The 14,258-nt window shown below is 36.2% G+C and overlaps 1 protein-coding gene across 13 annotated transcripts in view; it reads left to right on the top strand.

Annotated features, from left to right (window-relative positions):
* Window positions 1-14,258, top strand: part of TUT4 (terminal uridylyl transferase 4) — a 215,133-nt gene that overhangs the window by 157,203 nt on the left and 43,672 nt on the right. For 9 of the 13 annotated variants that reach the window (XM_031668776.1, XM_031668769.1, XM_031668779.1 and 6 more), the window contains 6 exons: window positions 418-537; window positions 721-933; window positions 4,162-4,336; window positions 6,613-7,313; window positions 10,243-10,393; window positions 14,049-14,135. In XM_031668776.1, coding sequence (XP_031524636.1) covers window positions 418-537; window positions 721-933; window positions 4,162-4,336; window positions 6,613-7,313; window positions 10,243-10,393; window positions 14,049-14,135 — 1,447 coding nt within the window. The remainder of the gene's footprint in view (window positions 1-417; window positions 538-720; window positions 934-4,161; window positions 4,337-6,612; window positions 7,314-10,242; window positions 10,394-14,048; window positions 14,136-14,258) is intronic. The other 4 variants (XM_031668789.1, XM_031668797.1, XM_031668794.1 and 1 more) reach the window with 4 other exon arrangements.

Here is a 14,258-nt window from a genome sequence, read left to right as displayed (position 1 = left end):
TTGAAAAACTTAAACTTCTCCCTATACCTATATAGGAAATAGAAATGTATGTGTATTTGTATATGAGTATAGAAAAAGGCCTAGAAGAAGACATAGAAGGTTGTTAATTGAAGTAGAAGTAGAGGCAGGATAAGGAGAAAATATTTTTAAAATGTGTCCACAGTAAAATAACTACACATAATATTATTCCTTTTAACAAAAATATGTGTCTTTGTATGCATTTAAAAAAGAATGAAAAAATGGTCACCAACATTTTAATGGTTATTATTTTAGAGTGATGATATTTCAAGTTATTTCTTACATTTTTCATTGTCATTTGAACTTTTTACAATGATTAGGGTAGGAAAAAACAAGCTACTTTTATCATGAAAATTAAGAAAGCTAAATGGTAGTACTTTTTTCCCCTTCATTTTGCAGTTGTGCTATATTGACTCCCAAACTGATGGTGGAATCCCTTCTTACTGTTTTGCTTTAATGGTGATGTTTTTTCTACAACAGAGAAAACCCCCTCTTCTTCCTTGCTTACTTGGAAGTTGGGTAAGCATGAGTTTGTGATACATATGTGCATATATATATATGTTTGTGTATTTATATAGTTTGCTCTTGCAGAGAACTCTGCTCAAACATTTTAAGCTGGAATTCTGGTTTGTCTGTTTGTCCATCTTTTTTTTTTTTTTAAATAATTTTTCCACTACCAATTTGGAATGCCTTTTTATATAGATTGAAGGCTTTGACCCAAAAAGAATGGATGACTTTCAGCTGAAGGGCATAGTAGAAGAGAAGTTTGTGAAGTGGGAATGTAATTCAAGTAGTGCAACTGAGAAAAACTCAATTGCTGAGGAAAACAAAGCTAAGGCAGACCAACCAAAAGATGATACCAAGAAGACAGAAACAGACAACCAAAGTAATGCCATGAAGGAAAAACATGGCAAAGTAAGCCTTTTTGTTTTTTGTTTTTTTTTGGCTTTTCTATCTGTAGAATTTGTGATGCCTTCGATTGAAGCTATTTTAATTGTAGATTGACCTTGAGCAAGCCTCTTGGCCTCATTTTCCTCATCTGTAAAGTGAGGGGTTGATCTGGTTTAGTTTTCCAGTACCAAGATTCTCTAATTAATTTATACCTTGTTTTGGAAAACTTGTATTGTTTGAATTATGTCAAGATAAATCTGTCATTTTTCATCTAGACAAGGAAAATTTCCTTTAAGAGTTGGGCTCTGACCAGACTTCAGCATATGGGAATTTTATGCCAGATTGGGTGGAGAAATAAAGCCCCTGTGCTCTAAGAGAAGGTAGCTCTGCTTATTTGATCATTCAGCATTCATTTATTAAGGACTTACTATGTGCCGGCCATTATCTTGAGTGCTAGAGAACCAAAGGTACATGGACTATGTCCTCTAGAAGCTTGTAGTCTTCTAAGTGAACAGATGGCATTATGACAGAAATCTGAACATTTCTGAAATCATTGCTGTAGCTATACTGAATTTTTTGTAGTTTCCTGATGTACTTGCCTGTTGTATTCAACTCTTCCACTTTCGTGGACTACTGTACACTCTCTCCTCAAACCACTAATACTCTCAGCCAGTGCTGGCTTATTACTTCGCTGGGAACTTGCCATGTTCTTATCTAAAGTCATTTTCTTCACTTGTGTATTCAGTCTCATCCTTTCTTGTCTTTTCCAGAATGTCACTCTAGCAATTATGCCCTCATAAATTACCAATTTTTCATTCCCTACAAAATCAAACATGCTCTTATTTCTCCCACTGTAAGAAAAATCTGACAGCACTTCCCCTCCCAGCTATTCCTTTGCTCCCTTTTGCAGTAAAACTTCTTAAGAAATGTCTGTATTTACTATTTTTGATTTCTCTGTTTCCCCTTAACTCACACTAATCAGGCTTTGATGTCACCCCATCAGTTTGCCAAAACTTGTATCATCAATGTCAGTAACTTCAACACCACTAAATCCGTGGTCATTTCTCAGTTTCTGTCGTTTTTGATTTATTAGCAACATTTGCCAGTTAATTACTTCCGTCTCTGAAAATTTTATTCACTTGACTTTCAGGACACCAGACCCGTGGCTGGTTATTCCTTCTCAGTTTCCTTTGCTGGTTTCTTTTTTCCTCTGTAATCTTTTAAAGTTGAAGTGCTATAGTTCATGATCCCTTTTTTCTTGTGTATGTACATTCCCTTGGTAATCCCAACTAATCCTGTGGATTTTAAGTACTATCTGTATGATGATCACTCTCAAATTCAAATCTCCAGCCAGACCTCTCTCCTGACTGCCATAATTGTATAACCAACTGCCCATTTACTGTCTCTGCTTAGATGTCTAATAGATGTCTTAAAGTTAATGTGTCTAAACTGAATTCCTGATCCTCCCCTCAAACTTGCTTTACACTTAGGTTTTTCATCTTAATTATTTGCACTGCATCCTTTCAGTTGCTCAATTAACCGAAAAGGATATTCCTTTCAAGTTAACCTTGGAGTCATCCTTTACTCCTCTTTCATACCCCATATCAAGTCTGTCAGGAAATCCTGTCATCTCTACTTCAATATATATCCAGAATTTGATTACCTCTCACTACCTCCACTGTTACCATCCTGGTCCTAGCCACCATCATCTCTGGCCTGGGATACTACTATAGCCTCCTAACAGGTTTTCCTGCGTCTACCCTTTCCTTTTATAGTCTGTTCTTAACAATCAGAACAGTTCTTCTAAAACTTAAGTCAGATCATGCCCTTCCCTCTCCCCACACTCAAATGAGGAACAAATGAGTTGTTCCTCATTTCATTTAGATAACAAGCCAAACAGCCCTTCCTGGCTCTTTGCTTTCTTCTTTTACTCTTCCTGTCACTCTATCTTGGTTTTCTTTTTAAAACTGGTCTCATTGTTTGTTTGTTTCCCCTGTTTCCCATTCCTTTAGCACTTTTCCCTCTTCTTAAAACATACCTTCTCAATAAGTCTTATCCTGACTACTCTATTAAACACTGTAACCTTCTCCTGCTTCCACACTCCCATCCTTTTTAGCGTACTCAACTCTCTTTTTTCTGTAGTACTTAGCTTTTAAGTTACTATGTAATTTACTTATTAAATATGTTTGTTGTCTTTCCATAGAAAGTAAGCTCCATGAAGGCGAGAATCTTTGGGTTTTTTTCCCCCAAAGACATATCCCAAGTGCCTAGAACACTGCCTTGCACATAGTAGGCACTCAATGAATAGTTGTAGAATTGAATGTGAGAATGATTATTTCATGTGTTTATGCTGCCTAGTGGTTGCTTTTAGCCAGGTTTCATCTAATTCTTTGGAATTCAGGTGTTACCTCTTCTGTTATGATTCCCTTGATTTAGAGGCCCATCTTAGCATGTAGTCTTTACTATATAATTGTTAAATTGTCTCTCCCCTCCTAATAGTCTATGAAGTAGGACCTTATTTAAGTGGCAGTATAGTATAGTGATTCACCGCATGGACCCAGTAGCCAGGCGGTCTTGAGTCAAATCCTTGCCCTATAGTATCCATTTCATGGAATAGTTAGAATTAATTGTTAACATATGTGCAGCTTTTAGAAGAGTGAATGGTACATGGTAAACCTTATGTATAAGTGTGAGCTTTCATTATTTTATGATGTTCCCAACAATGTCAGGGACATAGGAGGTTCTAAAGAAATGTTTGCTGAATGAAGAAATTAGTTTTTTTGAAAGCCGGGGCATTTACTTATATTTTAAAAGTAATTATTGGAAAAAGGAGTTGTAGTAGTTATGCAGTGGTTTGCAGCTTTGGCTGCATATGAAAATTACTTTAGGGAGCTTTAAAAATGCCATTGCCTGGGCTGATAGCCTAGTCAGTTAAATCAGAATCTTGGGAGGGGTGTAGAAGGTGAGGGTGGTGCAGAATTCAGGTATTAGTGTATTTTACTGCTCCCCATATGATTCTAATGTGCAGCCAAGGTTGAGAGTCACTGGTTCAGTGGAAAGAATGCAGAATTTCTAGGAGTCAGTAAACTGGGACTTTGTTCCCAGCTTTGCTTCAAACTGACTGCTTTTTGGCAGATTGTTCCTTCATGCCTCAGTTTTTGAAAACGTGATCTCCAAGGTCTTCTCTAACTGAAAATTTGTTGATTTTATAGTTTTGTTAAGCTTAAATGAAAAGTATTTTTTCTTTTCCAGTCTCCTTTAACATTGGAAACACCAAATCGGGTATCCTTGGGACAGTTATGGTTAGAGCTGCTGAAATTTTACACACTGGATTTTGCTTTGGAGGAATATGTCATATGTGTACGGATACGAGATATTTTAACAAGAGAAAATAAAAACTGGCCTAAAAGGCGAATAGCCATTGAAGGTGAGATGATATGTTGTATTTCACTTGGAGAATATTTTTTATGTGCTACTCATTATCTAATTCAGTGTTAATAAATAATCCTTTGGCTTTGTAGCATTATATATATGTCACTAGATTGTCATTCTTTATTTTTAATTATTTTAGAGACAGGGTCTTGCCCTGTCCCCCAGGCGGGAGTGCAGTAATAGGATCATGGCTTATTGTAACCTCAAACTCCTGGGCTGAAGGGATCCTCAGCCTCCTAAGTAGCTAGGACTATAGGCTTGTGCTACCATGCCCTGCTAATTTTTTTATTTTTTGTGAAGATGGGGGTCTCACTGTGTTGCCCAGGCTAGTCTGGAACTCTTGGCCCCAAGTGATCCTCCTGCATTGGCCTCCCAAAGTGCTAGGATTATAGGCATTGAGCCACTGTGTGTGGCTTCCATTATTTATTTAGATTCTTTGTCAAGTCTGTTACAGTTTTATACAATTAGTATTTATTTAAAGGTTTCTGCTATATATGGTTAAGGTCAGTAATTAGCATTTTTTTAAATTTTGAAAACTTTATTTTTTAATTGTGCAAACTTGCAGAAATACAGAAAAATATGTTAGGAATACTATAAGATCTTTTTGAATAAATTTGTGTCATAAGATTATGAGAAAGTTTTCATTGTCTTCTAAAGTACCTCACCTGATAAATGTGGCTTCGCTAAAGGAGAAAAATAAAAATTGATGTTGACAAAGTTTCATATCAGATCCCAAGACCTTTAAGATCTTTGGAGATACAGAAAACAATAGAGTGGCTCCTCCATTCTTAATCAAAAATTAAATTTCACAGCGTTTCACTTACCTTTTGTAGATAAGAAATTGAATTTATGTCCATTTTAGTCTGTTCAACCTACACATTATTCCATTCCCTCATTCCTGCTGGCCTTCTCTACTGTGAGTTCAACCCAGAAATATTCTGAAATATACATGCAAACATTTATACACATCTTGTACTCTTATATATAGTAAATAAATGAGCTCTGAAGCCTTCTAGCCATAATTTATCTCTATTTTTTTCTTTATTTTCCCCCCTTTTTCATTTTCTTTGGAAAGTGAGGAAGAAACTAGAAAAATCTTTTTAAAGCCTATGAATTTAGATAGCAGCAGAACGTAACAGATGCCTCAACTTTAACAGTTTGAAGCCTGGCCTCTTAATACCAAAAGATCTTCAGTAGTGGAGAGCATATGTATTGTCTTTTTGGTGCACTCTTCTTTTTTCCTGGGGCTTTTCTATATTTAAGACTTACAGATATTTTCAGAAATCTGTCATGTTATTAATAATAAGGATGCAGTTATTTCAAGACTTTGCAGGGTAATTATTTTTGACTGGACAAAAGTTTACATGTTGGTTTAAATTTTACTTTTTTAGGTCTGTTGCTTTTTTTGCTCTTTCTTCCTACTACTTTCTTTTACTTTTGATCTCACTAAAGTTAAATCTTAAAATCAGTTTTTTTTTCAATGTTGAAGCCTTGAGAGTTTTAGGTTTGTTTTACTTGTTTAAATTGCAAAGAGCATATAACTATATTATATTAAAGTACACTGTGAGCCGGCCGCAGTGGCTCACGCCTGTAATCCCAGCACTTTGGGAGGCTGAAGCAGGCGGATCACCTGAGATCAGGAGTTCAAGACCAGCCTGGCCAACATGGTGAAACTCCATCTCTACTAAAAATACAAGAATTAGCTGGGCGTGGTAGCATGCGCCTGTAGTCCTAGCTACTCGGGAGGCTGAGTCAGGAGAATCGCTTTAACCTGGGAGGCAGAGGTTGCAGTGAGCTGAGATCGTAGCACTGTACTCCAGCTTGGGGGACAGAGCAAGACTCCATCTTAAAAGAAAAAAAAACCCAATACTATAGCAAGATGAAAATCACTAATAGGTCCTGAAGCTTGAAAATTTTTATTCAGTGACAGGGTAGAGGGAAGTATTTCAGCATAACTCCTTTTTCCACAGTTTCATCATTGAAACTAATTACTGAGTTGGCCTTCTCAGCCATCCCGTTATTAGTTACCTTATTATTAGTCTTGTTTATTTTTCCTTTTAGCTTTTTATTTTATGAGAGAAAGGAAGAAAAAAAATGTTGCAATTGTATTTCCTCCCATTTTCAGGAACTTTCATTGGGACTCTAGCTTAGAAAAACCCCCTGGGAAAATGTATTCTCCTGACAATGTATCAGTTAAGATCTACTTGTATGAGCTTGAAAATGTAGTTTGGTAGTAGAGACTTAACTATTTACCATTTTCTCTTTTGCTAGATCCATTTTCAGTCAAGAGGAATGTTGCACGGAGCTTAAATAGCCAGCTGGTTTACGAATATGTTGTGGAGAGATTTAGGGCAGCTTATCGATATTTTGCCTGTCCTCAGATGAAGGGTGGAAATAAGTCTACAGTGGACTTCAAGAAAAGAGAGAAGGGGAAAATAAGCAATAAGAAACCAGTCAAGTCTAACAATATGGCAAATAATGGCTGTATTCTGCTTGGGGAAACTACAGAAAAAATAAATGCAGAAAGAGAGCAACCTGTTAAATATGAATTGGAATGTACATCACAGAAATGTATTATTGACAACAACAATTTGTTGGTAAATGAACTAGATTTTGCTGACCACGGACAGGACTCTTCATCTCTTTCTACCAGCAATAGCAGTGAATTGGAGCCAAAATTAGTTAAGAAACAAGATGATTTAGCGCCTTCAGAAACTTGTTTAAAAAAAGAGCTCAGCCAATGTAATTGCATTGATTTGTCTAAGTCCCCTGACCCAGATAAATCTACTGGAACAGACTGCAGGTCAAATTTAGAAACGGAGAGTTCACATCAGAGTGTGTGCACCGACACATCTGCTACCTCTTGCAACTGCAAAGCTACAGAAGATGCTTCTGACCTTAATGATGATGATAACCTCCCCACCCAGGAATTATATTATGTGTTTGATAAATTTATTTTAACCTCTGGCAAGGTAGGATACAGTTTGTAAATGATCTATAAGATTTTGTGGTGGTTGTGTGACTATGTATATTTTTTAGAATTAGAAATGTAAAAATAGCTTATATAGTGGTGACTGTTGTTTTGGAATGATACTTTGGTATGTATTTTGCATGTTGTGTTTTTCTTGTAGTTTCCTTTAAATACTGTATGTAAAGCCTCAAAAGGTTTCAGCATTGTATTACCAGTTGTTTCCTTTACTTTCTCGTATATGAAAGGATTCATCTGATATTTCATGAAAATCTTAGCAAAGGCAGCATGCATTTTAAATGTTGCTTATTTTGTATTTTTTCTTTTTTCCATAACAAAAGCCACATTCAAGCTTATTTTTATACATAAAATTTTTCTTCCCCCAAAAATACAAGATTTGTAAATTCTAAAAGTATTCTACTTTAAAGATATTTTATATATATATATATATATATATATATATATTTTTTTTTTTTTTGAGACGGAGTGTCGCTCTGTCGCCCAGGCTGGAGTGCAGTGGCCGGATCTCAGCTCACTGCAAGCTCCGCCTCCCGGGTTTACGCCATTCTCCTGCCTCAGCCTCCCGAGTAGCTGGTACTACAGGCGCCCACCACCTCGCCCGGCTAGTTTTTTGTATTTTTTAGTAGAGACGGGGTTTCACCATGTTCGCCAGGATGGTCTCGATCTCCTGACCTCGTGATCTGCCTGTCTCGGCCTCCCAAAGTGCTGGGGAGATATTTTTAGACGGGGGAAATATAGGCATACTAATAGTAGTTGAGGGAAACTAAGATTAGTAGTCAAAAAAATGAAGAATCCAGTTTCTGTTTCTGCTACTGAGCCTCTGGATTTCAGCTTATCCTGTATGAATTACAGGAATCCAAACTTTCCTACTTTTGAAGTAAGATAGTATGAACTTATTATTATTTTGAGACAAGATCTGGCTCTGTCGCCCAGGCTGAAATGCAGTGGTGCAATCCGCCTCCCGGGCTCAAGCCATTCTCCCACCTCAGCCTCCTGAGTAGCTGGGACTACAGGCACACACCACCATGTCTGGCTAATTTTTGTATTTTTTTGTAGAGACGGGGTTTCGCCATATTGCCCAGGCTGTTCTTGAACTCGTGAGCTAAAGCGGTTCGCCTGCCTTGGCCTCCCAAAGTGCTGGGATTATAGATGTGAGCTACTCCAGCTGGCCAGATAGTCTGAACTTTAACTCATAAAGGAAATCATTTAAAATCATAGGAAAAAACCTATTGAACAGGAAGTAAGCGATAACTGCTTTGCAAATAAAATAAAGTTTTAACCGAGTCACATTACTTCAAGTGCATTGCACAGAATTGAAATATCATTATCATTATCCATGTGAAAAAATGATTATACAGATCATGCATAAGCCAAGTAGAATATTAAAAAAAAAAAAAGGAAAGTCATCTAGACTTATCCAGGCTTATTGTTTTATCAGTAATTATTGACAAGCTTGAAGGTGTTTAACCTAATTATTAAATAGTATTGCCTATTTTTTAAAAATCTGCTTTATTAAGGTATGACTGGCATTTAAAAAGCTATAGATATTTAATGTCTACAACTGGATGTGTTTGAACTTAAGTATATATATATTATTATCACTGTCAATGCCACAGAAAACCTCTCCATCCATCAGCTCCAAAAGTACCCTCCTCTTTTTTTCCTTTTGTAGTTAGAGAACTTAAGAGGTACCTTATTAGCAAATTTAAGAATATAATACAGTATTATTAATCTTAGGCCCTACTTTGTGCAGATCTCCAGAACTTACTTATTTTGCATAAATGAAACTTTGTACCCTTTGACCAGCACCTCCCCATTTCCCCCTCCGGATAAGCAGTATTTCTTCAGTCTATATAAATATACATCTGTTGCATTTTATCTTGGTTGCAGTATTTAGAGCATATGGACTATTGAAAGCATCAAATAAATTGCAGGTTTTTAGAAAACTTAATTATATAACTTCTGTTTACCTGTCTTATCCTTTATACTTTTTTTCCTGGAAACTTAGGGTAAGTACTGTTTCTCCAGTTTTCATTTTTACTATTTAAAGAGTTTCCTGCCTAAATATGTCATTTTTTAAAGAAAAAGCTTTGAAAAGCTGGTAGAGATTCTTGTAGTACTGTTAATTAGCCCACAGTGCATTATTCTTACAAAGAGAGATTTCCTTATATAATTTGTATCAGAATTTATGACCAGGCTAACACTGGAGAAAGACACTTTAGGATCTAGGCATATTACAATAAAGAAAAGAGTATTGGTGTTTCTTAAACATATGTGTTTGTTTCATCGAGTTGGCATAAATTTTTGTGTTTTAACCACCTGTTTGGTGTCCATTGAAATACATTAAAATGGTTATGAGGGTTTGGAGTTCATTTTGTGTGGCTGTTGAATAAGTTAGTCTTCGTATGAAGCTAATTTATTTTTAGTGTTCAGTCTGTGGTTTGGTCTCTTGAGCAACTAATGTAATAAATTGAACCAACTAAGTGGAGGGTTCTGTGATTGGTTCAGAAAATAGAAAATGTTTGGAGTGAAATGAAAGGTGCACCTTAAAATTTCTTTATAACCTATTTTGTTAGATCTCAGTAAGTTAAAAATATAATGCATATATTTTCCTTTGGGAGCTGTTTGAATGAACTCATACCTTCTGCATCTTCTGGCATTTTCTGTATCTTTTATTTTCAGGTAAATTTAATCCTTGATATAATTCTACTGGGGAAGAAAAAGTGGTTGACTCAAAAAAGTTTTTTGTAGCTAATACTGCGTTTTAACAACATGTTTTTTAAAAAAATTACCTCCTGGAAGCACAGGTTATCAAAACTGAGTTACATAAAAGATTCTTTTTGAATTGACTTCATAAGTGATGAAGTCCCTCAAAAGTTTATTAAATTAGATTTCTTTTTATCTTCGTGTAGCCACCAACGATAGTATGCAGCATCTGCAAAAAGGATGGCCATTCAAAGAATGATTGCCCAGAGGATTTTAGGAAAATTGATCTAAAACCTCTACCACCGATGACAAACCGATTTCGGGAAATACTCGATTTAGTATGTAAAAGATGTTTTGGTAAGTCTTTCATTACTACAGCTATTGGGACTAGATTCCTTCTTAGATATTAAATATTAATTTTCTGATTTAAAAAGTTTGTTTACATTTTGTTTTGCTGGAGGTGTTTGAATAGATACCCAAGCACACATATATACTAAATGACTACTATGTGCAGGGCATCGTGGTAAATGCCAAGGGAAATTGAGAGTCCATATATATTGCTTTTAAGGAACTTAGAATATGGATATGAACTGTCTAACTTGGTAGCTTCTAGCCTATGTGGCTTTTAAATTTAAATCAATTAAAATTAAGTTAAAACCAAGTTCTTCAGTTTTATACTAGACATATCTCAAGTACTCAGTAGCTATATGTGGCTAGTGGCTGCTGCACTGGATAGCATTGATAGAGAACATTTTCATCATTGCAACATTCTTGGATAAAACTGCTCTAGATGGATTAATATGGCATTTATGTAAATTACCATAATTGAAGATAGAATGTGTTACGTGCTATAGTAGTGGTAAACGAAACACCGTGTAAACACAATTTTTTCTGGGGTGGATTAGAGGAATCAGGATTAATGATGTGGTATTTGAGATGGATTGAGTTACATTTTTAAACGTCAGAGATTATTCATAAAAGCATAGAGTGACTGGGCACAGTGGCCCACACCTGTAATCCCAGCACTTTGGGAGGCCGAGGCAAGTGGATCATGAGATCAGGAGTTCGAGACCAGCCTGGCCAACATGGTGAAACCCTGTCTCTACTAAAAACATAAAAATTAGCCGGGCATGGTGGCGGGTGCCTGTAGTCCCAGTTACTCGGGAATCTGAGGTAGGAGAATCGCTTGAACCTGGGAGGCAGAGGTTGTGGTGAGCCAAGATTGTGCCACAGTACTCCAGCCTGGGCAACAGAGTGAGACTCCGTCTCAAAAAAAAAAAAGCATAAAGTGCATAGTTTGTTTGGGGGAATAATTGCCTTTGATTTGGTAGGGTATAAGAAAGGCAATAGAGAGAGATAAGGCTATAAAGATATTTTTGGGAAAGCCTTGCATGCCTTTATTCAGGAAACGTTTACAGAGTACCTGGTAGTCACCTTTACTCAGCAGACATTTATGAATTACTTCCTGTGTCCAGGTAAGATAAAATTTCTGGTTATAACATTTAGTGCTTCATTGTAATCTCTCCCTTCTTCCTCATTTCCACTTCCCACCAGGCAACTACTTTTCTGCTTTTGTCACTATAGATAGTTTGCATTTTCTAGAGTTCTGTATAAGTGGAATTATACAGAATGTATTCTTTTTTTGTCTAGCTTTTTTTGCTCAGTATAATTACTTTGAGATTCATTTATGTTGTGTATCAGTGGTTAATTTCTTCTTGTATCTGAGTAGTGTTCCATTGTATGGCTATACCACAATTTGTTTATCCATTCACCTGTTGATAAATATTTGTCTCATTTCAAAATTTTGGCTCTGTGGGTCTGGGTATGGACATACGCTTTCATTTATCTTGGCTAAATACTTAGAATAGCTGGGTCATGGCACATGTTTTTTTAGCAGCTTTATTAAGATACAATTTACATTTATTTTTACTTATTTACTCAGTTATCTCAATGTGGGCTCATAGATATTTGATACTTTGGGTTATAATGGAATATAATTTTCTTTTGTTCAGATTATTCCAGCTTTGGCCATTGGGAGCTGTTTTACTTGTCTTCCTGGTCCCTTTTATATATATCCATCAGTGTGTGGTTTTTTTGTTTGTTTGGGTTTTAACACTTTCATATTTTCTGGCACTATAAGATGCTCCTGGCACTTCATGTATATTTTGTGCCCTACTCCTAGAATTAGGCATTTGTCCAAGGAGCAGTGGTTCCTTTTATTGGAGAATGATATTAGAAACTAAGACCTAAACACTAGGTGTGCTTGCTGTTACTGGGCTGTTGTTGCTTCGAGGCCATCTCAGAGCAAGAAAATGTGTGTGTGTATACTAACCTATGTGTATAAACTTACTATAAATATTTCTGTATGTAGCCGTCTTTTTTTTTTTGAGACAGAGTCTCACCCTGTCGCCCAGGCTGGAGTGCAGTGGTGCGATCTCAGCTCACTGCAAACTCTGCCTGCCGGGTTCACACCATTCTCCTGCCTCAGCCTCCCGAGTAGCTGGTACTACAGGCATCCGCCACCACACCCGGCTAATTTTTTGTATTTTTAGTAGAGATGGGGTTTCACGGTGTTAGACAGGATGGTTTTATCGCCTGACCTCGTGGTCCACCCTCCTCGGCTTCCCAGAGTGCTGGGATTACAGGCGTGAGCCACCACGCACAGCCTATATGTAGCCATCTTATCTGTATTAAACCAAACATGATTTCGTAATGGTATATGCATCTCTAACCCATTACCACATGGCTCGTTTTAGCCACGCGTATATGTAAACTCCCACTCCAGCAGTGAGAAACCTGTTTCCTACCATCTATTATTCATTTTTAAAGTTGTTCCATTTTAGTACATATATATAGCAGTATCGGAACTGTTAATCAATACCCCTGTGGGAAACAACTTTATTAGAGTACAGTGCTTATGTGTCGTTTCTTAGTCTTATTGATTCCACTCATTTTCAAATTTACTTAGGTCAGCACCTTTCCCCCCACTCCCTCATGTGAAGTTGTTTCGTACATTTATAATACAGTTAGATTATTTTGTCACAGTCTGCATTACATCCTGAGATCCCCAACCTCCTAGATGATTTTTTTAAAATTGCATACATTAAGGCTGACTCTGTGTGCTGCAAAATTCTGTGGGTTTTGACAAGTGCACTGTGTCGTGTATCCACCATTAGAGTGTCATACAGAATAGTTTCACTGCCCTAAAAACAAATTAACAAATTACATGAATTTCATTTATTTAACTCCCCTTCTTCTGTAAGCACTGATAACTGCATTTATTTTTAAAAAGCTGAATGTTAGTTTAATTCATTATAACAAATTCTTAATAAATTACTGCTTTGTTCCTGTTACTGTATTAACTTTTGGGAATAAATCTGGAAGAGATAGGGAAAAAAAGACTTTGTTCTCAAGAAATATATGGACTTACTTGGAAAAATAAGATGAATATAAATGAAATAAATAGAAAACCAAAAGAACAAAATAAATCAGGTACTAGACTGTGGCACACAGTTTGAAGAACTAAAGAAGTGAAACTAAGGAGAGAGCATTGAAGGCTGTGGTTAGGCAGAACAGTTTATAGGGAAGATAGAAATTTTGACCAGGCATTTGAGGGAACTGTTAAATTTGAATGGGCCAGATGCCTAGTGTAGCAATATGAATACAGATCTTAACAGATGGGAAAATAAGCATGGATATGGGGGAGAGTGAAGAAGTAAATAGGTTTGTAGATATACGGAAAATGATCATGTGAAATGTTCATATATATATATATCTTAAAAATTATTTTTCTGTTTCATTTCTTCCCTTGGGTTGCTAAAACAGAAAAACAGTTTTTTTCCTTCTATCTCCCAGACCCTTCCCCAGTAACATTTCTGGTTTTAAAGTCAGAGAAGTCAACAAATAATGAACAAACTGTAAGTAAAATTTTTAGGGTAAAAACTTGAACATGTGTTCAGATTCCATTTTCCTTACTTTTCTTTTTCCTTTTTTCTTCTTTTTGTAAACCTAGATGAGTTATCACCACCTTGTTCTGAACAACACAACAGGGAGCAAATTTTAATTGGCTTGGAAAAGTTTATTCAAAAAGAATATGATGGTATGTCATAGGTTAAAAAATTTATTGCATTTTTGCTGTAGTCATGTCTTGAGTTTCATTTATTTAAAAATATTTATTGAATGTTATGTGTTAAGTACTATTCTAGTTGCTGGGAATACAATT

The sequence above is a fragment of the Papio anubis genome, chromosome 1, assembly GCF_008728515.1.
Source record: "Papio anubis isolate 15944 chromosome 1, Panubis1.0, whole genome shotgun sequence".
NCBI classification, from domain to species: Eukaryota; Metazoa; Chordata; class Mammalia; order Primates; family Cercopithecidae; genus Papio; species Papio anubis.
This window is presented reverse-complemented; position numbering and strand designations above follow the sequence as displayed.